The sequence below is a fragment of the Spodoptera frugiperda genome, chromosome 1 (genome assembly GCF_023101765.2).
Source record: "Spodoptera frugiperda isolate SF20-4 chromosome 1, AGI-APGP_CSIRO_Sfru_2.0, whole genome shotgun sequence".
NCBI lineage: Eukaryota > Metazoa > Arthropoda > Insecta > Lepidoptera > Noctuidae > Spodoptera > Spodoptera frugiperda.
In genome coordinates this window covers 32,476-58,885 of record NC_064212.1, presented here as the reverse complement: position 1 = coordinate 58,885, position 26,410 = coordinate 32,476, and the positions used below count along the sequence as shown (strand labels likewise).

At 37.2% G+C, this 26,410-nt stretch overlaps 1 protein-coding gene across 2 annotated transcripts; it reads right to left on the bottom strand.

Annotated features, from left to right (window-relative positions):
* Positions 1 to 10,510: 10,510 nt before the first annotated feature.
* On the bottom strand, positions 10,511 to 24,211 carry LOC118273263 (dynein axonemal intermediate chain 2). Of its 2 annotated transcripts, XM_035590154.2 has the most exons (6): positions 23,757 to 24,210; positions 22,934 to 23,674; positions 20,508 to 20,686; positions 11,784 to 11,916; positions 11,184 to 11,288; positions 10,511 to 11,119 (listed from the first exon to the last, which is right to left on the bottom strand). In XM_035590154.2, exons 1-6 carry the CDS (start codon positions 24,099 to 24,101, stop codon positions 10,919 to 10,921), a joined length of 1,704 nt encoding a protein of 567 aa, XP_035446047.2. In that variant the 5' UTR covers positions 24,102 to 24,210; the 3' UTR covers positions 10,511 to 10,918. The 2 variants fall into 2 exon arrangements, with proteins under 2 accessions (XP_035446047.2, XP_050549292.1); XM_050693335.1 differs by lacking the exon at positions 10,511 to 11,119 and having other exon boundaries at positions 11,246 to 11,393; positions 11,780 to 11,916; positions 23,757 to 24,211.
* Between the last annotated feature and the right edge of the window lie 2,199 nt (positions 24,212 to 26,410).

The window sequence follows — 26,410 nt, the reverse complement described above, 5'->3', positions numbered from 1 at the left end:
AGACCCAACAAATATTCCTCCCTACTTAACTGAAGGCATCACATATATGTTGCCAAAAGACCCCAATGACACAATAAATCCCGCGAAATACAGACCTATAACCTGCTTACAAACACTATACAAAATAATGACATCATGCATAACTAACATAATATACAAACACATCGACACACACAAAATATTAACAGAAGAGCAGAAAGGATGTAGAAAGTTTAGCCAAGGATGCAAAGAACAGTTATTAATAGATTCCGTTATACTTAAAGACGTACAAAAGGACAAGAAAGATTTATATAGTATGTATATTGATTATAAGAAAGCATATGACTCGGTACCTCATTCATGGTTACTTCACATTTTGAAAATTTACAAAATTCATCCACGTATCACACACTTTTTAGAAAACATCGTCAGTAAATGGCAAACTAGACTACATGTTAACACATCTGCAGGAGTAATAGAGACAGAATTTATTAAGATCCAGCGCGGTATCTTTCAAGGTGATTCACTCAGTCCTCTTTGGTTTTGTTTAGCTTTAAACCCACTCTCAAACCAATTAAACTCCCTAAATTCTGGCTTCCAACTTAAATATAACACAATAACCACAGAAACTAACCACCAACACTATACAATAAACCATCTTCTCTACATGGACGACATCAAATTATACGCGTCTTCTACTGAGGATTTACATAAACTAGCCGACACCACCGAAATATTTTCAAATGACATAGGAATGGAGTTTGGAATCGATAAATGTAAAATCAATTCGGTAAAAGCAGGTAAAACTTACACACACTCCTATCAGCTACAAACAGGCGATACCATTGATTCCTTGGATGAAAGTGGTACCTACAAATATCTAGGATACATACAAACCAAACAAATCTTGCATAAAGAAATTAAAAATCAGCTCACAAAACAGTTCAAACACAGATTAAAAATAATATGTAATACTCAACTAAACGCCCGAAACACTATAAAAGCTATCAACACATACGCCATTCCAATTCTTACATATTCCTTTGGTATCATAAATTGGTCAAAAACAGAACTTCAGAATCTACAACGCAACATAAATACAACACTCACAAAACACAGACGACACCATCCACGATCATGCACACAGAGACTCACATTACCAAGAAATGACGGAGGAAGAGGTATTATTGATATCACCAACTTGCATAACAAACAAATTACAGCTTTAAGGTCTTATTTCTATAGTAAAAGCCCAACATCAATTCTACATAATGCAATAGCCCAAAATGACAAGAAACTCACACCTTTAAACATGGCCGACCAATCAACACAAAACAATGAGACACAGACTGACCGACAAACCAAACTCGCCGCATGGGCTCAAAAGTCCCTACATGGGAGACACTACCACGACCTTAGCCAGCCTAACGTCGATAAAGTTGCATCGAACGAATGGCTAAGGCGTGGTGAATTGTTTCCCGAGACCGAGGGGTTCATGTTGGCGATACAGGACCAGGTAATAGAAACCCGCAACTACCAAAAACATATAATGCGTATCCCGATACCCACCGACATTTGCAGGCGCTGTAATAGTGCCTCTGAAACTATTCAGCATATCACAGGTGCCTGCAAAACCATCGTTCAATCCGACTATAAGCATAGACATGACCAAGTGGCAAATATCATACACCAAAAATTAGCATTAAAATATAATTTAATCTCCGGCCCTCCAACACCGTACTACAAATACCAACCAGAAATAGTTTTAGAAAATTCTTCTTATAAGTTGTATTTTGATAGAGCTATTCTTACGGACAAAACCACACATTTCAATAGACCAGACATCACCCTCATTGATAAAACCAACAAAAGTGCACAGATCATAGATATAGCCATTCCTAATACGCATAACCTCCAAAATACAATTGCAGAAAAATTGTCCAAATACACCGACCTCAAAATTGAAATAGCCAGAATGTGGCGGCTTAACAGCGTCACAATAGTCCCCATAGTTTTATCAACCACGGGGGTTATCCCAAAACATCTTCACCAATCCATTAAAACACTCGAACTACCTCCGTACACATACCGAACCCTCCAGAAAGCTGCCATTTTAAACACATGTCATATAGTTAGAAAATTTTTGGCCGAAACAGACTAAACTTCGTCCATCAGAACCCAAAAGTGAGTATTTACTCACGCGGGTTAGCACTTGGCTTCGGCCCGTACTAACCTTAAAATCCGGCACCGCAGCCGAGCTTAGAAAAAGGAACCGAAAATAATAATAATATAACAATCCCACATGACGAGAATCTTGTGAAAGCGGAAAAAGATAAAGCCAGTAAATATCTTGATTTAGCTCATGAGGTTGTCGACATGTGGGATGTAGATTCAGCAATCATTGTGCCGATAGTCGTATCTGCCAATGGCCTTATAGCCAAAAGCCTCGACCAACACCTGAGTAGGCTAACGTTATAGTATAAGCGCTGGCAACGTTTTTGAGAGAGCATTTCAAGAAGGCCAGTTTTTAGATATATTATGTCTCTCAGTCTCCCAGACATCATACGGGCTATCTGGCACCTGGTAGTCGTTGCGTTCATCAGTGCGCATCGCATTTGTACAGGTAAAATTTCAATTTTTCAAACCATTTTAAGAAGTTATTTTTTATTATTATTATTTTTATTGAACTTATAGTAACATGAATCTCTTATTGCCAGGCATTTTTCATGTTGTTTAAGGTCTGCCAGGCGCCAATTTTGAATTTAAAAAAAAATTTTTTCAAATCATTTTAGTATGGCTGAAATTTTAGTATGATGTTATTTAAGTAAGAAAAGACCCAAAATTAATTTGCCAAGCAGTTATTCGGTTGTTAATCTTCAGCCAGACCGATCTAAAACTGAAAAATGATGTAGTATCATTTCGCTTGGTCTAGAAATATTTGTCGAACGAATTACAGAGAAAGGGATTAAACAACCGGCCAAGTGCGAGTCGGACTCGCCCATGAAGGGTTCCGTAGCAGCAAGTAGACGACTAAATAAAAAAGTTATAAAATAACTTGGTTTTACATAGTGTTTTTATGAACGACAAAGTTATATTTGTGGTTTTGGAAAATGTTTTATTTCTTAAAAACTAATAATGGTATCTCGTTCAAACCAATTTTAGTTGAAACATTTTATTGAAATGTATAGCATATATTTTTTTTAATTTCCTCACTCTCTTATTTTAAAAGTTAGAGGGGGGATACACTCATTTTTCCACTTTGGAAGCGTCTAACTTTCAAACAATTGATTTTGACGAAAAATGGTTTTGGGAACCTTAATGTCTTTTTTAAAGACCTATCTATAGACACCCATCACGGATATGTTAGCTGAAAAAACTTTTTTTTAAATCAGTTCCATGTATGGAGTTGCCCCTTAAATTTTTAAATTTATTAATTTTTATTCAAAATTCGAATAGCGGTTACCGAAACACATCAACCTACAAAGTTTCTTTTCTCTTAAAGTCACTCACGTAACTGTTTGACGAGGAACTCGACTAGTTTCTAGCCATGCTAGAAGCTCATCTTCAACTTTAGCCTTAATTTTCATGTAACCATTCAATTTTATGTTTATTTTTATACTTGAGATATCTTAATTTTGTACAAAAAAATCAGTATTTTGATACCGTATTAATTTACGAATTAATTTGATAGTTTTTAGGGTTCCGTAGCCAAATTGCAAAAAACGGAACCCTTATAGATTCGTCATGTCTGTCTGTCTGTCTGTCTGTCCGTCTGTCTGTCCGTCCGTCCGTATGTCACAGCCATTTATTTCCCAAACGGTTGGGCCTACAAAGTTGAAACTTTGTAGGTTGATGTGTTTCGGTAACCGCTATTCGAATTTTGAATAAAAATTAATAAATTTAAAAATTTAAGGGGCCACTCCATACATGGAATTGATTTAAAAAAAAATTTTTTTCAGCTAACATATCCTTGATGGGTGTCTATAGATAGGTCTTTAAAAAAGATATTAAGGTTCCTAAAGCCATTTTTCGTCAAAATCAATCGTTTGAAAGTTAGACGCTTCCAAAGTGGAAAAATGAGTGTACCCCCCTCTAACTTTTAAAATAAGAGAGTGAGGAAATTAAAAAAAATATATGCTATACATTTCAATAAAATGTTTCAACTAAAATTGGTTTGAACGAGATACCATTATTAGTTTTTAAGAAATAAAACATTTTCCAAAACCACAAATATAACTTTGTCGTTCATAAAAACACTATGTAAAACCAAGTTATTTTATAACTTTTTTATTTAGTCGTCTACTTGCTGCTACGGAACCCTTCATGGGCGAGTCCGACTCGCACTTGGCCGGTTGTTTAATCCCTTTCTCTGTAATTCGTTCGACAAATATTTCTAGACCAAGCGAAATGATACTACATCATTTTTCAGTTTTAGATCGGTCTGGCTGAAGATTAACAACCGAATAACTGCTTGGCAAATTAATTTTGGGTCTTTTCTTACTTAAATAACATCATACTAAAATTTCAGCCATACTAAAATGATTTGAAAAAATTTTTTTTTAAATTCAAAATTGGCGCCTGGCAGACCTTAAACAACATGAAAAATGCCTGGCAATAAGAGATTCATGTTACTATAAGTTCAATAAAAATAATAATAATAAAAAATAACTTCTTAAAATGGTTTGAAAAATTGAAATTTTACCTGTACAAATGCGATGCGCACTGATGAACGCAACGACTACCAGGTGCCAGATAGCCCGTATGATGTCTGGGAGAGTGAGAGACATAATACGAGTATATCGAAAAACTAGCCTCCTTGAAATTCTTGTTTTTTCGACGTTGCTAGCTCTCGTACCATTAGATGCTTGGATTAAGAGCCTGATGCAGAAGGCGGTACTTCTGGACACGGCGCGTATTGTCCGGAAATTCCTCTCTCTTGAGCCCTGACCACCGGTAGCTTGGATTTATCCCGTTGCTGGTGGGCTACTGCTTTTTATATTTTTAAATGTTTTATTTTTTTCTTTTTAATTTAATATTTAAAAATGTAACAAAAGTATAAGAAATAAATAAATAATATAATAATAATATATTTATTTGCCAGAAACACGGTAAATACAGTTGTTACATAAATATTTAAAAGAGATCAACATGTTTCGCTGTCGTAGCAGCATGCAAATTATCCAAGTTATTTTACTTGAAAACTTATACATTAAACTAATGTTTACAAAGTAATACATTGTAGTTATCTCAATGACTTAGGTAATACATAATACATACGCATTTTAAGAACAGGCATAAAGGCGAATTAAATAATTACATTTTTTATTTTGTACCCAAAGGACTTACACTTATTTTTCACAAAATATTCATCTATAGAATAATAATTTTCTTTTATTAGCCATTCCTTTAGAGCAGTACAGAATTTTTTATAGGGGAGATCACTTATAGACTTAGGTAACGTGTTGTATATGAGGGGAGCCATATAGACACAACTACGCCTGAATAGTTCCAGTTTAGGTGCAGGCATCTCGAGATGCCTCCATGTTACTTTTCTTTTATTTCTGTTGTCTTTGGCTTCAAAGAGTGAGAGATTAGATCTTAAAAATTTTGCAATCTCATAGATATAAATACAAGTTACCGTCAACAGCTTATTAGAACGAAATATAGGCCTGCAAGATTCAGACCAATTCAAATTAAATATTGCACGTATACACTTTTTTGGGCTATTAAAACTCTTGAAATTTCTGTGGAGTTTCCCCAAACAATAATTCCGTATCGAATGATTGAACAGATATAAGCGTGGTAAACAAGAAGAGCTGTATGTGTGGATGTGATTTCCTTAACTTTTCTTAAAGCAAACACAAACCTATTAATCTTATTACAAACACTATCTATGTGATTTTTCCACGTTAGGTGTTCATCGAGGATAACCCCAAGAAATCTTGCACTGTGAACCTGTTCAATCATTTGACCATTATATTGTATATTTAAATGGCTTACTTCGACAGGTTTTAAATTTTAATATATTCGTTTTTGATACATTTAATTTTAGCTTATTGTTATCTAACCACTTAGTGATATCACCTAATGTTTCATTTACAATAGTATCATAGTTTTGTGGGCCTTTGAATTCTATGATTACTGTAGTATCATCTGCGAAGAGAACACACCGATGTTTGATAACTTGTGGCAGATCATTTACATAGATTAGAAATAGTAATGGTCCCAGAATGCTACCTTGTGGCACACCACAGAGGTTTATTAGAGGCTTAGAGTCAAAGTCTTCTAGTGTATTATTTGCGTCATTAAGTTTTGTAACTCTGGTTATTTGTTGCCTATTACTTAAATAAGACTCAAACCATTTTAGAGCTGCACCTCTGATTCCGTATCTTTCCATTTTTGCTATTAATCTAGAATGGTCCACAAGATCGAAAGCTTTAGATAGATCCAAAAACAAAGCACAAGTAGATGTAGAAGAGTTCATATCTGTGGCTCTAGTGAAAAGGGATGTAAGTCTAAAAATGCAACTTTACAGGAGACGCAAAAAACGCTCCGCGCGATGTTTCAATATTTGTAGCGGTCATACTGCTGCCAAATTAAATACATGTGATATGTTTTATAGGTAAACGATGTATGCTCTTTCCTTTTATGTAGTTATTTTTTATGTAAACTTAGTAGTTTCCGAAATAGTGACTTATACCAACCACAAAATGAAAGCCTCAAGGGTATAAAATAAGTTATACCCCTTTACATTTAAATCAAAAGTTCATTTACACAAGTGAAAAAGGATACGCATTTGGAATAATTTTTATGATAACTAAGTAATGCAATGGATTAATAAGTGTTTAACTATCAGAAACACGTGTATTCTTAATAAACTTACCATCAACATGATTAAAATTTAAAAAATATGAAAAGTAATTATTTGTCCCCTTTTTCACATTGATTATAGACAAGTTAAGGGGGCCATAAAGACTTATGTGAATCATTTTGTGTAATTATATCTATTTTTTAACACAAGTAAAAGTAATAAATTACTTTATAGTGTTTTTTATTATGAAAATAATTTATAAAATCAATTAAAAAATAAAAAGTGTCATTCACACATAGCCCTTGGAGAATAGCTTTCGGAACACGGTGGTATAGATTCGTCAGTAACCCAATCATCTTCGGTCATCATTGCCATATCTTTGTGAACAAGATCTATCAAACGATTACTGCGACCGCGACCAGCCATTCAAAACAAAATATTATTTACTTTAAAAAAATACCCCTGGGAAACGCTGCAAAAACCTTTGGCGTATAAAGTGGATGTAAGTACGAAATCGAAAAGGAAAATTGGTGTACTTATACAACTTAGGCAGATTCCATAGCACGGTTCTAAACCTTAGTGGTTTTTTGGTTGCTATTTGTTATTTATTGTATTATTGTTTTGTGTAAATAATAAATAAAGTAAAAAAAAACTAATACTGAGTCATTCCCGCTCGTCCACACCCTGTCACCTCACGTCTAGTCTAACTAAAATATGAAAATTACTTTAAAAGTACATACCTACTAATTCTAAAGTATTTTTTGCGTATTTTATACTAAATGTATAGCATAAAATGTTTCACATTTTAATTTTACACACTGAGTATTGTATCAATATGAGTTTAAATACAATTAATATATAAAAAGTTTTAAAAGATACAATCTCCTGGATATACTAATATTTATAATAAAAAATGTAAAATTAAAATGTGACACATTTTTATGTTATACATTTAGTAGGTATAAAATACGCAAAAAAATCTTTAGATTTATTAGAGAAATGTAGTTTTAAACTAATTTTCATATTTTCTTGATTAACTCTTAGACTACACGTGAGATGACGGGGTGCGGACGACTAGGAACAATGCGTTCTGTACGTCCACAGAGTAGATGAACAGAACGCAACATTCCCAGTCTTCCGCAGTGGGGACGAGCGGGAGTGGCTCCTAATACTTAGTGATAACAATAATAACATAAAATAGGTCCGCAAGGCAGCTTGTGGCGAGCTGTTGGGCAGTGGCGACCCCACGGACCTGACTCCCGAGAGAGCCCTATTTTTCGACTCCGGTTAGTACCTGCGACTAACCGGAGATTCCTCTCCTACCCCATTCTTGCCTTAACCGGCTGGTTTGAGTGGAGATTCGCAAGAGTGGAGTTGCCTTCAACTCCAACTCGGGGGAAGGATGTATCCCAGTAAGATGCTGGTCCCCTACCAGCATCTTACCTTGACCGTACTTCCGGGATTGCTCTAACAGCCGTGGGATGCCTCTCCTTCCTCAAGCAGCTCAACGTATGTTGCCCCCTTGTCGCTACATGCTAGCGGCCGTTTTCGGGGGCCCAGTAATTGAGTTTGCGAGTCACCCCCTGCCTGTTTATCCGTATGTATCAATATTGGTCAGGGGCAGGGGCCATAGTACCCCCCCATAGTTAACCGGTTAACTATTCCACAGCCACCCACACCCATATCCCTATCATTTCTTTTTACCATATCTCACAATAGTTCTGCATCAACCGGGGATTGTCCTTTGGTGTATTTCCATAGTGCATACAGGGATAATCGCCGGTTGATGTCCCATTACATTTAGATTAAAATTTTTCAACGGGCCTCCGCGAGTTGGCTTCGGCTCCTCGTATGCCTTCTAAAGGTCCGGGACCCTGTGGTCCCGAAATAGGAAAAGAACAAACATAAAATAGTAACAATTAATAAACGGAATAACAAAAAAAAGCACCGAGTAATAAGTAAAATAACCTATGTCAACAAGTTACGACTCTTTACAGGAATAAACACTTATCATTCGTATTTAATTTTATTATTGTAGGAAATATTATTAGAACAGAGACTAGAAACTCAGTGTAAAAGGATACATGTTGACTAAAATCCATACAATTTTATGATAACATTGAAATAATCGACTAAAATAAGTGGAAAAGGATACAACTCACTCGCGTAATTATCGATTTTCAAAAATAATAATCAATAAACGGAAAAACAATAACAGCTTTGGTTTAGCAAAAAAAGCATCGAGTAAAATAAATCGAGTTGCAGCGCGCTCCCCACCCACCCGCACTGTACCCCGAGTCGTACATTCGTAACTTTTTTCACGTAAAATAAAACATACTCGTAAGATACAAATACAGTTAAATCGATTTAAATTTATTAATTTCAATATTAAAAACGTGAAAACAGATGTCAACAGACTTGTTTTTGATTTTTCTGTTTTATGTAGGTGAAAAGAGATTTATGTCTAGTAAAACCATTATTCACTAAACATTTTTTAAAGAACAAGTACACTTAAGCCGTTTTACGCCAAATAAAACGAAACGCTGGAAATCTATAATTAGTTAAATTCCTACTCACAAAGTAAAGATGTCATAGTTCTGTATAAAGAAATTTGAATATACTTATACCCGAACTTTCAATTTTTTTTTGTTTGAGTTAAACCCTTTTGCACACAGTAACTTCTTTATTTTTAGAGATAGGTTAGATCCGTTTTCACCAATCGATAGAGCATTTTTTTCTGAACACTTTGGTGTACTTAACTCATTTTCGGCAAAATCGGACTTATACCCCTTTTCACTAGGGCCACAGATATTATTCATTACTGTTGTAACTAACGAGTGTATGGCTAACGTTGTAGATTTATTCTGTTGGAATCCAAACTGTTCTTTTACGAGGATATTATACTTATTTAAATATTTTAACACTCTTTTAAACATAACTTTTTCAAATATCTTAGATAATATTGGAGTTAAGGCTATGGGTCGATAATTATTAACGTCAAATTTGGACCCTTTTTTGTGTAGCGGTTTTATCAGAGATAGTTTGAGTCTGTCAGGAAAGCAACCTTGTTCAAAAGACAAATTGATGATAAGATAAGATAAGAAGGCCTACAACTCCGTGCCACATACATCATGGGGGTACTGGAGCTGTACAAAGTCGATACAGCTGTACGTGCCGTCCCGATGTCATGTGTGAGGCAATGGAGAAATTCGAATCCAATTATCCAAGATGTGGAAAAATTGTGAGAACGATGAGCCCATTAGGATAGAGCGTGGTATATTCCAGGGTGATAGTTTGAGTCCATTGTAGTTTTGCTTAGCCCTGAATCCTCTAAGCACTTTGCTTGAGGATTCCGGGTTAGGTTACAGGTTGAGATGAGGGGGAGAAATGATATCCCACCTACTTTACATGGATGACTTAAAGCTATTTGCTCCAAACAACTCGCATCTAATGAAATTACTAAATGTCACTGAAACGTTCAGTACTGCCGTTAGGATGGAATTTGGTGTGGACAAATGTGCAATCATGCATGTAAAGAGGGGGGAAATTGTGGAATCAGATGAAACACAAACCTCTGATAGCACAAACTTTAGACTTGTCTACTTCACGAGGCCGTGGGCTGTGCTTCAGTTCTATTTAATAAATGTTAAGTATGTGTTGTGCAAGCTCGTGTGTACATTTATACATTGTATGTACATAAATCACATTACAAAACAATAGTTACCTCGTCTAATATGTTTATTGATAACAAACGCGTAATATTAGGTATGAAACAAATTACACAAAACTACAAAATATATGTTATTCTAAAATATTATTTTAAGGTGGATGCTTCATTTATGCATGTAATTACTAAGCAGATATATATATGTTGTCATCGTAAGTACTATCCGATGTCAGGCCACAAACAATTGCAAAATATATAGGAAAATTTAAATTCCGCATCCTCCTTAACAATTAAAAACGTATTACAAGATAACGATAGATATAACTGTACTAAAAATTAATTAAAAGTCTAACAAATAGGTACATCAGGTAACATTACAGTGGTCTAAAAATTAAAGTATCACAAAAATATATCCATAAAAATAGATGGATATAGGCCGCAGAAGTAGGTAGGTAGGCACATCAGAAGTAGGTGAGCTCCTTCTTGACGATGGAGAAGAACTCGGCGCCGGCGAGGTGCAGGTCGGCGTCGCCCGCCGCCGCCGCGTCCAGCGAGCTCAGCGACGCCGCCGGGCTGCTCTCCTCCGCCTGCCGCTGCTTCAGCTTGATCTCGCGCATGCGCGCCTCCAGGATGCGCTCGCGCTTGCTCTCCCGCTCGAACACCTGCACAGACGCACGGTCACGCACACCGACACACACGTATACACACGCACACACGGGTACTCACCGAGGTGAGCAGTTGCTTGTCGTTCTTGTCGCTGAGCGTGAGGTCGTGCGACAGCTCCAGCAGGTACACGTTGCCGGCCGCGTTGCCGCAGCACACCAGCGCGCCCTGCACAACATTTCTCCAACTTCGACACGACTTCATGGCGCTGAGCCACTGACTACTGTCGGCGTACCACCGCAGTGGGATTGTGAATCTGTTTACCTCACGGAACTAAAGCACGGAAGTACCTTAAATTCAACTTAGCTATTGAATCGATTCTAATGATACAAGTCATTATTCTACACGGACGAAGCCGTGGGCAAAAGCTAATAGTTTGTACGGTTGTGTGTATGTTTGTTACTCAATCACGTCAAAATGGCTGAAGGAATCAGGATGAAATTTGGAACAGGGATAGATAATGGTCTGGAATAACACATATGTCACTTTTCATCCACAGACCGCGGGTGAAGCTAGTTTATTTATAAGGAGTGGTTGTAAGTGCTTTCCTTCCATTTTGGGGATTGGACCTACGTTTACAGTAACAGATAATTCCGGTCGCTGCTTTGTGAGGCGATGGTACAGGTCTGATTGCGCCATCCGTAATAATAGTGCGGCACTGACCCCCTCGTGCGGGCGCACGCTGAGCAGCGGGTCCTGGCAGACCTGCGTGCTCAGCACGGGCTGGTGCTGCGAGGCCAGCAGGTCCCACACGGCCAGCACGCCGTCGCTCTTGGTCAGCATCAGCATCGACACCCTGCCGCACATACACCGCACTTTTACTATAAACTAACTTTACTCACTAACCATTATGCATATAAACACTGATGAAATGACGGTGTACTGGTGATGTAACGAATATTAGCATTCGCAGTTTCGCACGTATTTTTTGACATTCGCATTCGAAACCTCACCTTGTGGAATAAGCCGGTAAACGAGCAGACGGATCACTTAAAACACCAGAAGCGTGACAAGTGCGTTGCCGGCCTTTTAGGGCTTAGGAATTTAAGGATTGTTGCGAAATCGAGGAGAATAATATTCTTCTAGTACTTTTTACTTAAATTCGTCTTTACTTAAATTTTAATTTTCAAACTAAGGTACCAACATGATATTTATAAGCACTTCACTATGCTCGGAAGTCGGAACAGTCCTGTACAATTGTAATAAAATAATAAAACCGGCCAAGTGCAAGTCGGACTCGCCCATGAAGGTTCCGTAGCTGAACTTATATGACATAATATAAAAGTTATAAAATAACTTGAAACACAACCTAAGCGAACATTGTCGCCGAGACTGCGGTTGAACCAGCGCAGTGGTGCCAAGGTATGACTTTCACTCACGTGTTTTTTAAAGAGTGAGTTTTACATAGTGTAGTTGTATGAACGACAAACTTATACTTATGTTTTTTTGAAAATGTATTAATTCTTAATGAAGTCGGTTAAAAACTAATAATAATATCTGATTCAAACCAATTTTCTTTGTAAGTTTCTATTGAAATCTACAGCTATATTTTTTTTTTAGCTTTCTCACTCTCTTATTTTTAGAGTTAGAGGGTGGGACACTAATTTTTCTACTTTGGAAGCGTCTAACTTTCAAACGATTGATTTTGACGAAAAATGGTTTTAGAAATCTTAATGCCTTTTTTAAAGTTCTATCCATAGACACCCATCACGGACAGGTTAGACGAATTTTTTTTTAATCAGTTCCATTTATGGAGTGCCCCCTTTAATTTTGAAATTTATAATTTTTTATTCAAAATTCGAATAGCGGTTACCAGAATACATCAACCTACAAAGTTTCAACTATGTAGACCCAACAGTTACGGAAATAAACGGCTGTGACATACGGACGGGCGGACAAACAGACAGACAGACAGAGACAGGCAGACAGACAGACAGACAGACAGACACGACGAATTTATAAGGGTTCCGTTTTTGCCATTTGGCTACGGAACCCTAAAAATGAGGGAAGAATGAGAATTTTGGGGGAATCTTGGGTTCACCATTAGGAAAAAAGTGTCAAACGTTACATGAGCGCACATTAAACGTAATTTTTGGTTCAAAGCATTAATTTTTTCTCAAAGTTGGTAAGTTTTATAATTATTATGTTTTATTAACAATAAATATTGAAAGTACTGCACTAATACAGGTAAAAAAATATAGAAAGTAAAAGATTAGACAATCTTTGAACCACATTAGTTATCTTGAATATATAGAATTTTGACACAATTTACTGATTCTTAATGATGAACGCAAAGTCTCCACCAAAAATTGGCTCTTTACTATAAAAACTGATAAAAAGGAAATATATTCTCGCTTCAATCAAAACGTATCATCTACACCTCTCTCTCCGAGATTAACAGCAAATACCAACACCGACCCCACTCATTCACATTTACAACAGAAAATCATTATTCTACAAAAAGAACTACAAAGCGCTGAAGAAGAGATTAAAGTTTTAAATACACAAATTCAGGAACTAGAGCAGTCTCTCAAGACTACGTCAAAACCTACGTCAGAACCAACATCACCTACTGAGATCCATCCAACCTCAAACCTGCATCAGTGTTTAATAGAAAAAACTATATCTATCTTTGGCGCACAGCAATGTGTGGGCCTGGCTGCTGCTCTACTTCGTTCAAGAAAATCTACACAATATGAAAGGTATAAAGTCTTTGCCCATACGATGCCATATGCACATAGTGACAAAATTGTAAAGTCCTGTACTAAGCTTAACCTCCGACCAGAAGACAAAATTGTAATATGTCTAGGCGAAAATGACCTTTATATAAAAAATGTATTATCTCAACTCAAAAGTGTACTAACGACGTTTGATAAAAATTGTATAATAATTTTAAATGTGTTGGAAAATTACAACCTAAATGTCAATAAACTAAACAATAGTATAAAAAATATCGACACCAGCAATTTATACTGCGCTAACTCAAAAAGCGTACTTTACAGTAGAGGCGTTTAAAGGGAAAAACGTGATAACGTTTACATTAATTAAGATACTTTTTTGAAATTTGGTATGCTTAATATTTAATTTATTCATTGTAATATCTCATATTTATATTTCCTTAATTATTTCTATTTTTTGATTTAACGCAAGTTAGCCGTATACAAACGTAATTCATCAAAAAATGTTACACCTTATACACAAATGTAACTTATGTTAGCGTAGTGTAGTACGGGAGGTCGTAGTGCATGATCAATCATCTGATGCATATTTCAATATTTTATAAAGAATACATGTTCTTTCTTACAAAAAGAATAGTCAACGTACCATTAATAAACTAATTAATACGTTAACACATAAGTATTTACTATGTAAAATGTCGCTAAGTCGTTCATTTTACAAACGAACAAGTATACACACGAACGCACTAAACTACGCTAACTATGAGTTGATAGTGCAGTGTTGCACGGACTTTGACCAAAGTGATCCCCGCGCACACTCCGCTAATAATAGTTGGCGTAATATAAATCGAGTGATTTCAAAAAGTACCTTTACTTAGCGTTTTATAAGATTTGTAACTTTCTTATTATTGCATATTTCTTCTCAATTTTTTTATGACGTATGTAAACACACATTTTAAGCAACTTGGCATAAAAAAAGAGATTTTTCCAAATTTCGAGTTAGCGTAGTATACATTGCTGGTGTCAATATGTGCAAATATTATAAAAATTGTAAATTCATATACAATAGTAAATATAATTTGTCTGACTTTTGTAAATCGATAAATTACCTGATAGATTGTGAAGATTATGACAAAAAATTTCTAGATCCAGTTGAGATCAGGAAGCACCTTACCAGTAGCAAACTAAGCTTTTTACCAAAAACAACGATAAAGGAGCCCAAAAAGGGGACCATCCCGTTTTACTTCTCTAGTAGCAACAGTAATGAATGTAGAGTAAATAATCTTACTAATATTCCTTCAGATGAACCTAAAAAAGGTACCATACCTTATTATTTCCGTCAAATTAGTAAAAACGTCAATTTTTTTCGTCTCTAAAATCTCGATGCCTACTTCACACAATTTTAAGATACTCCACCAAAATATTGCAAGCGTACTATCAAAGCAGGAACTTATAGAATTAACACTACAGGAGATGAGAGATTTACAGAATGACCCGCACATAATTTGTTTCTCTGAAACATTTATCAAAAAAGGTTATGAGAACTATCTCAAGCTATCGGATTATGATATGGCAACATATTTTTGCAGGGAAAAAAATCGTGGGGGTACTTGCATACTGGTTAAGAAGGGTATCAGCTTTAGAGAACTAGCATTTGTAAAAAAATATGCGTCAGAAAATACCTTCGAGGCATGCGGAATAGAGTTAGCATTAGAGAAGTTAGTCATTATTTGTTTGTATAGAACACCTCAGTCCGACCCTAGCCTGTTTTTAACTAAATTAGACAGTATGCTACAACATCTATACAAAAAATACAAATCGAAAACGCGAATAGTTTTAACCGGGGATTTTAATATAAATACATTGAAAAAAGGCAAAATAACCCAAGAATTTCAAGATTTAGCACATACACACAACTTGAAAATTCATATTAACGTAGCCACGCGAAAAAATTCCTGCATAGATCATATACTTAGTAATATACACCAAGCATCCGCTAACGTCCTACCACTACATCTGTCTGACCACGAGACAGCGCAAATGCTAAGTTTTCCCTTACAAATTCAATCAAGAGAAACAATATATTACATCTACAAAAGAGATTACAGTATAAATAATACGCTTAAATTTAAGGAATGCTTGCAAAACTTATTTTGGACGGATGTATATATGGATAATGATGCAAATACGGCATTCAATAGCTTTCATGACTTAATATGTCTGTTCTACAATCTCTGCTTTCCTAAAGTAAGAGTTAAAATAAATTCAAACAATAAAATTAAACAAACTTGGATAACTAAGGGTCTTAAACTAAGTTCTAAAACTAAACGTTCCTTACGATATCAATATTACAAAAACAAAAATAGAACCAACAAGAACAAATACATCACATATTCTAAAATACTACAAAATTGCATATATAATGCTAAACGGAATGCTAACATCAAATTTATGAATAATAATAAAAACAAATGTAAAGCCACTTGGTCAGTTATAAAAAACGAAATTCAAAATATGAACATCCAGGATATTGAATGTTTACAAGTTGACAATACTATTCTGACAAAACCAGCGGAAATAACATCTGCCTTTAACAACCATTTCATAAACTGTATCCCTACACAAAATCAAAATCAAATAAATAGTTGTCTCAATGTAAACGTAATTGCTAACTCGATGTTCCTCACTCCTATGTCTGAAAGCGAGGTAAGGCAACAGATAATATCATTGAACAACACCATGTCCGAGGGCTACGATGAACTAAACACCAGAATCATTAAGACATGTACCAATGAAATAAGTAAAGTATTGACACATTTGATCAATTTGTCATTTTCACAAGGGGTATTCCCAAAAGCCCTAAAATTATCCATAGTTAAACCATTGTTCAAAAAGGGTGATAAACGTGACGTGAACAATTATCGCCCTATCACATTAATACCCATCACAAAATATACGATGTATGTATCAAGATTAATGAGCTACTGCAGTAAGTTTAACATTATAAAAAAACAACAATTTGGATTTCAAAAAAATAAGTCGACATCGTTAGCCATATTCTCACTCTTAAAAACAATACTAAGCAGTCTAAACCAAAATCAGTTTGTAACGGGGCTTTTCTTTGACTTATCGAAGGCATTCGATCTTGTTACACATACCAACTTATTACATAAATTAGAAGCTCTTGGTATCAGAGGACTGCCACATCAATGGATATCGTCGTACCTTACTGATAGACAACAGTGTGTCGCAGTTACAAAACTAGATGAAAATAGGGACATGATAATGCATATGTCTGAATATCAATGTGTAAAGCGCGGCGTACCCCAAGGTAGCATATTGGGTCCCATCTTATTTCTTCTTTATATAAATGATATAGTTGATATAACTAAACACAGATGTTTTCTTTTTGCTGATGATATTTCAATAATTGTAACTGCTGATAAAAAATACAATTCAATAACTAACCATGAAACTGACATAAATAATACTATTGACACTCTTATAAACTGGCTGAACAATAATAATTTATCTGTAAATCTTGACAAGTCCGTATACATACAATTTAACAAGCACTATAATAATAAATTTAATTTTAAAATAGACATAAGTAAAATAAGACATGTCGAGCAGACAAAATTTTTAGGAATAACATTAGACGAATATTTAGATTGGAAGGCGCAGGTTGAATACGTATGCAATAAAATAAATAAATTTGTATATGCTCTTAAAAAAATTAAACATGTTACCAGCATAAAAACAGCTGTAATGTCTTACCGAGCTTACGTTGAGTCTTCGTTGCGGTATGGTCTTCTAACATGGGGAAATAGTACGGAACACAACAGGGCATTTATCGCACAAAAAAAGTGTATACGCGCCATATACGGGATTCCGCCCGATGAATCTTGTAAGCCAATATTTAAAAAGCTTGGTTTGCTACCGTTGCCTTCATTATATATTTATGAGATGTGTATGTTCGTAAAAAAGCACCAAGACTTATTTAAAACAGCTGAAGAGGTATGTTCACGAAGTCGGCGTGACCAATACACACTTGTACTTGACGAACTGCCTAGGTGTACCAAATATAATAAAAACTGTGTAGCTATGTGTGTACGTGTATATAATAACTTGCCAAAGACACTAAAAGAATTAAATTGTAGACTATTTAAATTTAAATTGTATAAGTGGTTGAATGAAAATAATTTTTATAGTATTAAGGAGTACTTAGAATAACGTTACAATTCCAACGCTTGCAACTTGTAACAATTTTGCATGCTTTATCATAAGCTAAACATGTTTGAACTAACGATTTTTGTGTGTAAGACCTTGTATACCATGTTTAATGCAAATAAATATATTAAGTATTATTATTTTTTTAGCAATCTTATTTGCTCTCGGCTCTAAGGCCGGTTTTAATGTCCTTTACGGGCGCGCGCCAAGTAAAGGACATATAAAGAATATTATTCGGTTTCGGTAGCTGTTGGTGGTCTGTGGTTATCTATCGGTTCTGTAGTTTGGGGTAGTGGTGGTGGTGGTGGTGGTGGTGCTGAGATTTCATTTTCATCTATCTGCATAAATTTCCTAACTATACGACATGTATTTAGTATAGCCGCTTTTTGTAATTTGATGTATGTGGTGTCTTTGATGTTCAATAATTTTAAACTATGGAAAAGGTGTTTTGGGATTACTCCAGTAGTAGACAGGACAATCGGCACAATGTACACTTTATCCTGTCTCCAGATTCTGGTTACTTCGTCCTTGAGGTCTGCATATTTGTGTACTTTTTCAGCTATTGTTTTTGTTAGGTTGTGGGTGTTGGGAACGGCGATATCAATCAGGTAAGTGGTTTTATTTATTTTATCTTGTAGAGTGATGTCAGGTCTGTTGTAGTGGATGGTTCTGTCTGTGAGTATTGCGCGGTCGTAGTACATTTTGTGAGTGGAGTTTTCTAGGATGGTGCTAGGAGTGTATTTGTAGTATGGAGTGTGTGTGTCTGCTATGAGGTTGTGTTGAATGGCGAGTGACTGGTGAATGATGTTAGCAACTTGGTTGTGTAATCCGTTTGTGTGAGATGGGGACAAGCTCCAGTGATGTGCTGGATTGTCTCAGAGTGGATGTGACATTTTCTACATTTGTCGTTTGTAAGTGTAGGGTCTTTGATAATGAATTTTCTATAATTTCTAGTGTTGATTATTTGATCCTGGATAGCTATTATGAAACCTTCTGTTTCCGGAAAGAGGGTACCTAATTTGAGCCATTTATTTGATGCTTCTTTATCTATGGGTGCTTGTTCGAGGTCATTATAATGTCGTCCGTGTAGGGCTTTTTTCTGCCATGCTTCTTTCAGAACTGTTTCTTGTTGGTTGGGTGTTAGGATATTTTCTTCATAAGTTTGCTGTAAGTTAAGAGGTGTGTAGCTATTGTCATTCGTTACTATTGCTTTATGGATGTTACTGGTGAGAGATTTTTGCTTAAAGAATTTATGTAATGAGTTAATTTGCTTTTTCCATAGATTAGTGATATATACATATAAGACCTCTACCTCCATTTTGTCGCTTAATATTAAGTCTTTCTATTGCTGATTTTGGATGATGATGATTGTATTTTGTGAGAGTTGTACGAGTAGTCCTTTCTATAGAATTTATATTACTTTGACTCCACTTGATGATCCCAAACGAATATGTCAGCACTGGGATAGCGTATGTATTAATTGCTTTTATTAGATTTTTTCCTGTTAATCGGCTCTTACAGATTCTATTTAATCTTCTTTTGTATTCTAAAGTTAGTTTATTTTTAATATCTTTGTGGTCTAATCCTTTTGCTTGCTCATATCCCAGGTACTTATACATTTCGTTTGGTTCCATCGCTTTGATAATCTGATTCTCGTCCCCCGAGTTCTCAATCACGTAATCTCCAGCGCGTATTTTGCCTTTTATAATGTGAATAGTTCTGCATTTATCTAAACAAAACTGTATGTTGATATCTTTACTGAAATCTGTTGTTACTTCAATTAATTTATCCATCTCTTTATCAGTTTTAGCGTACAATTTTATATCGTCCATGTAAATTAAGTGTGAAATTGTGGTTTGTATGTTATCATGTCTAAGTTGAAATCCTGCGCGCTGGTTATTAAGTAGTTGAGACAGAGGGTTAAGGGCGAGACAAAACCATAGGGGGCTTAAGGAGTCACCCTGATATATACCTTTTCGTATTGATATTTCTCTGCTAACGATGGTACTGTGATGGTTATTAAGTAGTAAAGTAGTTTTCCATAAAGGCATTACATTTTTGAGAAAGTCTATTATATTACTGTTAATTTTATATACTTCTAAGATGTTTATAAGCCAAGAGTGCGGTATACTATCAAATGCTTTTTTATAGTCGATGAAAGTACAGTGAAGGTTGCGCTTTTTTATTATTATTATTAGTCATTTGCCTACTATTTTGGTGTCTAGGTACTTTAACTAGACTACAAGTAGATGCAAACAATTACAAACGTGTACTGCGACTCACGCGCCCAGTAAGCTGCCAAAATAAAGGGTCCAAACGTTTAAGCCAATATTCACGAATGTCTAAAAAATTACATTCCTTACATCACTACCGTGTACGGTTGAATTGCAAAACTACTTTATTTTATGAAAGAAAGTAGAAACTACTTTCTTTCTTTGATGAAATGCTTTAGGACAAGAACGGTGCCTTGCGTGTTTACCGAGTCGGACTCCAGGCACCGTCAGTGATGATGTGGCGGTGTGGAGCCGTCCACAAGACGGCGGACTCGCGGCACTCTTCACTCCAGACGCGCGCCGTCCAGTCGCCGACCGTCAGGAAGTTCTTCAGGAAGCCAGGGTTGCGCTCCACCCGCCACACTGGACCCACGTGCGCGTCAAACTGAAACAAACCAAAGAAGCGCACCAGTGCAGTGGATGGCAATCGAGGGACAACACAATGCACAAGGGTCTGCACTCAGGCAACACTTCCAAGGAAGTAACCAGAAACAGTCTAACTAGTGGTAGAACATTCGATGCTCTGCCACGGTAAAAATATACTCACTTGTTATTCGCAAAGCAACATTTGTTTTCGACAGATATAAATATTCAAAGCCAAAGTCTAAATCCAAAAAAAGAAATAACTACCTACAATTTAGTAGTCGTAAATATGCGAGGTCTACTTCTGGGCCACGCTGCCACGCTGCGTTATACATACAAGACGGCGGCAAAATACTATACCACAGACTATACTACCATCAGATAAAAGTGCTCAAATCCAATATTCGTGTACCTTCAAGTTCTGTATCGGCATACAGTGGCGACGCGGACTACATTCAAACCTAATCTATACCTACTATACTATACAGGGCTACAGATCAGTCGGCCCCAATCCTTCAAGAGATGATAGTTTTCATCATTTCTGACACATTTGACTGGGGACTAGGGAACCCCATATCCCAAACTAGTACAGACTTGTCTGGACTCCTCGGTGGCTACGTGACAGGTCCACCTTTTGTGATCCACTTATAGACATAATTTTATTAGTGTTTGGTCACTCTCTGACACTAGTTGTGAAGTGTGCGGGGCGCGCACCGTGTTGCATCCACGACCAGCAAATCAGATACATCGTCGTTCGTTTGCTCGTCTTAGTATAAACTTTTTACCGAGAATCCTAACAATACCCTAGCGTATTTTAAAATATTACGCTCGTATTTTTATTTTCTTACGGAACAAACACTTTCGAAGATATATAGTAACCTAACCAAATAAGGCCTATGCCCCAATAAAGCCTATTTTGAAAATTTCCCTCTTCCCGATGTCAAATGGTCGCCAAAGTTTCTAGAAGTGTGCATGCACATTACTTAACTAATTTGAGCACAGCAAGCAACCCGTGCCGCGATTATGTTGGAACCTACAGTCGAAAACAATCACGACGTGGAGCGCACTTTAGTTTTTATAAAATTCGAGTTGCGTAAACTGTTAGTATTTTTATATTTATCAGTATACGACGTGCCGTGTTTTGTCTGTATGACAATTATACATTTAGCCATCTCCTCACATAAGTGAAATAGCTATAATATCGGTGTATTTCATATAATCATTGTTTTGTTTACCTATGTGCCATGCCCTAATAAAGCCTACAAAAAAAACGTGTAGGCCTTATTACGACATAGTTGTTTTTCAGTAATTTTATAGAAAACGGATCACCAGCTTCTGTCAAAAATAAAGCCAATGGATTTTGCAAAAGATGGAAAACGCTGTTAAAATGGTAGAAAGGGGTAAACGGGGTGAATAGATACAGAAAAGGGGTGAATGGATATCGGGAAATTCTTCATAGTATCTATTTACCCTTCGAATTTTATGCACCCTGTTTTACCCGGTAGGCTGCTGCAGCCAGATATAATTTCCAAAGAAGTACGCAGCATCTAAAGAGTGGTTCGACTACACGAAAGCTAGGTCGGTCGCTAAATTGGCTACAGAACAAGAAGTTATTCTCATTCGTTTGACTGATGCTGGGGTACCGATGACTTCAAATATGTTACTTGGGTATTACATGATGAGAAACTCGTTTAGCCTGATGTATAATGACCAAAATTAATTAATAAGATCTCATTACATTTATTATAAGCATTGACAAATTTTTATTATAATTATGAAGTTGAATACTTACTAGTTTTTATTGAGGCCTTATTAAGACATAGGGTTCCCAATAAGGCCCTTTAGTTATTTGTGTTTACAAAATTGTAATTTTTGTTTCTAAAGCCATTTTGATTCTATTATTACAAAGTTTAATAAATAAATATAAGATTTTGAAATTATCAGCCCATTGTCATTTTAAACCTACGAGCTAGGCGGTAATAAAAATAAGGTAGGCCTTATTTGGTTAGGTTACCTTACATATTATTATGTGGATATGAAATATTGCGTGATGTCATTTCTAGGTGCATTTTATACGTAGAAAAGACGTATTTGTTCCCACGCCTAAACTTTAATTCGTTTCATCTAAGTATTGTTATATTATATTATGACAAAATAAAAAAAAATACGCATCTAATATTTTTTCATTATATCTAACTGATGGATTAATTTTCTTACCCCGTCATCATCCCTATTCTGTTTAGTAAAAATTAAAACATGTTACACGTACTTTTCCAGGCAGTTTTTCTGCAAAAGTCTTTCCTTTGCGATTGCCCGTAATGACCATTCCCACTTCTGTCCCCACCATGAACCGCGTCGGTATGGTGTGCTCGAACTCCAGGCAACTGATTCCCTTAGCGTTGGACAGCACCTGCTGCTCATTGGATTTCACCAGGTCGAGGATGAGCTCCTCGGTAGGGTCCGTGAAGTTCCGCAGGTCCCACCACTTGATGGCACCGTCCACTCCGCCGGAGAACAGCTCCGCGCCGGACTTGGCGTTGATGAAGAGCACGCTGCGCACAGCGTCGCGGTGCGCCACGTGCGGCGGACACAACAGCACGGGCCCGTGCGGGCTGCGCCGGTCCCAGGCCGCCACCTGGCCGTTCAGCAGCGCCCCTGCCAGCACGCTGGGGTCGCGCGGGTTGTACTGCAGGTCCACCATAGGGCACGGCGGCTCCAGCGTCGTCTCGGGGCTGGTCGACTGCTCCACGTCCCATATGTACGCCTCCACGGGAGAGAGACTATTCATGTTGAAGTCCACGTCTACGTAAGTCACCGCAAAGCGATAGCCGCCCTCCGGCTGCCAGCAGATGGAGCTGACAGACCTGCGGCCGTCGTGGGTCTGCTTGTCGCGGAAGATGTTCACCGTGCGACAATCGCTCTCTTCCACTTTTGGATATTTTTTCAGCTCCGTGTAGTACGTCTGGTACATGTCGATGGCGTTGTTTTGATACACGTAATGTTCCAAGTCCTGCAAAACGTTAAATTATCAAATGTATGCTTCGTGTTCACTCTGCACACTCGGCACATGTCACTGAGGGCGGTTCGCTCACCGGAGTCAGATTCATAACGCAATGGATGTAACCGTCATCCTTCTCAAGTTTGCGTCGGTATCGTTGAGTGGCCTCGGGGTCGTGGATGTTCACGTAGTCCGGCCAGCCGCCTTCCGAGTGGTTGGCCCCCGAGTTGGTGTAGTCCGCCCGTATGGTGTTGATGTGGTGCTCCGAGTAGCGCGGCGCGTGCTGCACGGTGGCGTGCACGGGGTTGCGCAGGATGTAGCGGCGCGCCTCCACGGGGTCCGGCGCCACGGAGTCGCACAGCTGCGTCGACTGCTCACAGAACATCAGCTGCTTGCCCATCGAGGAGCGCTTCATCGCGTACGTGCTAGTTATATCCATTCTCAATAAATGTATATAAACTTTAAATATATTTTACAAATATAATAATGCTAAAAATGTCAACTTCCCTATGATTGACAGTTTCTAAAAACATTCATCGCTCCATCGCTCAAAGAGTAAAGTTCCCCTACACTTATTATACTCCTTGGAGTAAAGCCGGCCTCTGACAAAAAATGTTATGACAGTACTGTGAGCTGTGGTATATACAAGTCAAGAACAAGTCCTTTGTCTAGAAAGTTTGGATGTAGCCAGTATACTATAGAAGTCTTTGGATGGCAGTTAAGAAACATGAAACATGTCAATGTATTTCTGTTATAACAACCCAAAGAGTATAATAAGTATAGGGGAATACTAATAATAATAATAAGTCCGCAAGGCAGCTTGTGGCGAGCTGTTGGGCAGTGGCGACCCCACGGACCCGACTCCCGGGAGAGGCTCTATTTTTCGATTCCGGTTAGTACTAACCGGAGAGGCCTCTCCTACCTCATTCTTGCCTTAACCGGCTGGTTTGAGTGGAGATTCGCAAGAGTGGAGTTGCCTTCAGCTCCACTTGGGGGAAGGACGTATCCCAGTAAGATGCTGGTAGGGGTCTCGACCGTACTTCCGGGATTGCTCTGATAGCCGTGGGATGCCTCTCCTTCCTCAAGCAGCTCAATGTATGTTGGCCCCTTGTCGCTACATACTAGCGGCCGTTTTCGAGGGCCCAGTAATTGAGTTTGCTAGTCACCCCCTGCCTGTTTATCGGTATATATCAATATTGGTCAGGGGCAGGGGCAATCATATCATAATCATATATATCAATATTCCACAGCCACCCACACCCTTATCCCTATCATTTCTTTTTACCATATCTCCTAATAGTCCTGCATCAGCCGGGGATTGTCCTTTGGTGTATTTCCATAGTGCATACAGGAATAATCACCGGTTGATGTCCCATTACATTTAGATTGAAATTGTTCAACGGGTCTCTGCGAGTTGGCTTCGGCTGTGGTTCCCTGATAGATAAAGAACAAACATAATTATAAGTAGTATAATAACTAATAAGTATAGTAACAACCAAAGTATACTAAAACCAGTATAAACACATCGTGCAACAACGTGATATACCTCCATAGTATCTATTATACCTAATTTTGCACATTTTATAAGTACATAATTTTATTGTAACTTTCTTTCTTTGGATTGATTTTGACGAAAAATGGTTTTAGAAACCATGACGTATTTTTTAATGTCCTATCCATAGAGAATAGTTTAGATGAAAAAAATTTTTTCTTCTGAAGAGATGCAGTGACCGCGCGCTCTCCCCCTCTATCTCGAAAACGGTTCACCGTATAAAAAAAACGCAATGTGTACACAAAAGTTGCAGAGAATTTTGTATTCTACAATATTGGTATTAAATGCAACTATTAAATTTTAAGGTCCAAAGGTCCCAAAACACGTTTTTTTTGCGCTTTTTTGGAAATAAATAGAATACAAAATTCTCCAACTTTTGTATAAACTTTTTTTTTATACGGTGAACCGTTTTCGTGATAGAGGGCGGAGAGAGCGCGGTCACTGCATCTCTTCAAAAATTTTTTTTCGTCTAAAACCCATAGGAAATGAGATATTTCCAAAAAACCGCAAAAAAAAACTCCCCCTCTATCTCGAAAACGGTTTTTGGAACCTTTGACCTTAAAATTTAAGAGTTGCTTACACCCTACCATATGTAGGTTTTGAGACAAGTTTTAGGGGGTCAATATACAAGTATATACAAAATTACAGCTGGGTATCTCGCATTCCGAGATTCTTACCTAATTTAACCTTATTTGACTGGACTATTGTGTTATCGGCTTACTCACGTAATTGTTTGACGAGGAACTCGACTAGTTTCATTCCGTGACACACGACGCGGCGATTGTCGCGGAATGCTGCTCATGAATATGAGCCTCTAGCATGGCTTAAAACTAGTCAAAGTCCTCGTCAAACAATTACGTGAGTAAGCCGATAACATAATAATTAATCATTTTATACATGTTGCACACAATTAGCTTATATAGCCTCCTTAACAAATTCCAACTTTTGTCCGTTCAAAGCAACATCAATTTAAGTGTGGGAGAGCCATGCTTCGGCACCGCTGGGCCGGCTCGACCGGAGTGATACCACGGCCTCACAGAAAACCGACGTGAAACAACGCTTGCGTTTCGTTGTGTAATTGAGGTTACCGAAGGCCCAATTCCCCATCGTTCCAAATCCCTGATTCCCCAACAACCCTCAAATTCCTAAAACCCAAAAGGCCGGCAACGCACTTGTAACGCCGCTGGTGTTCCAAG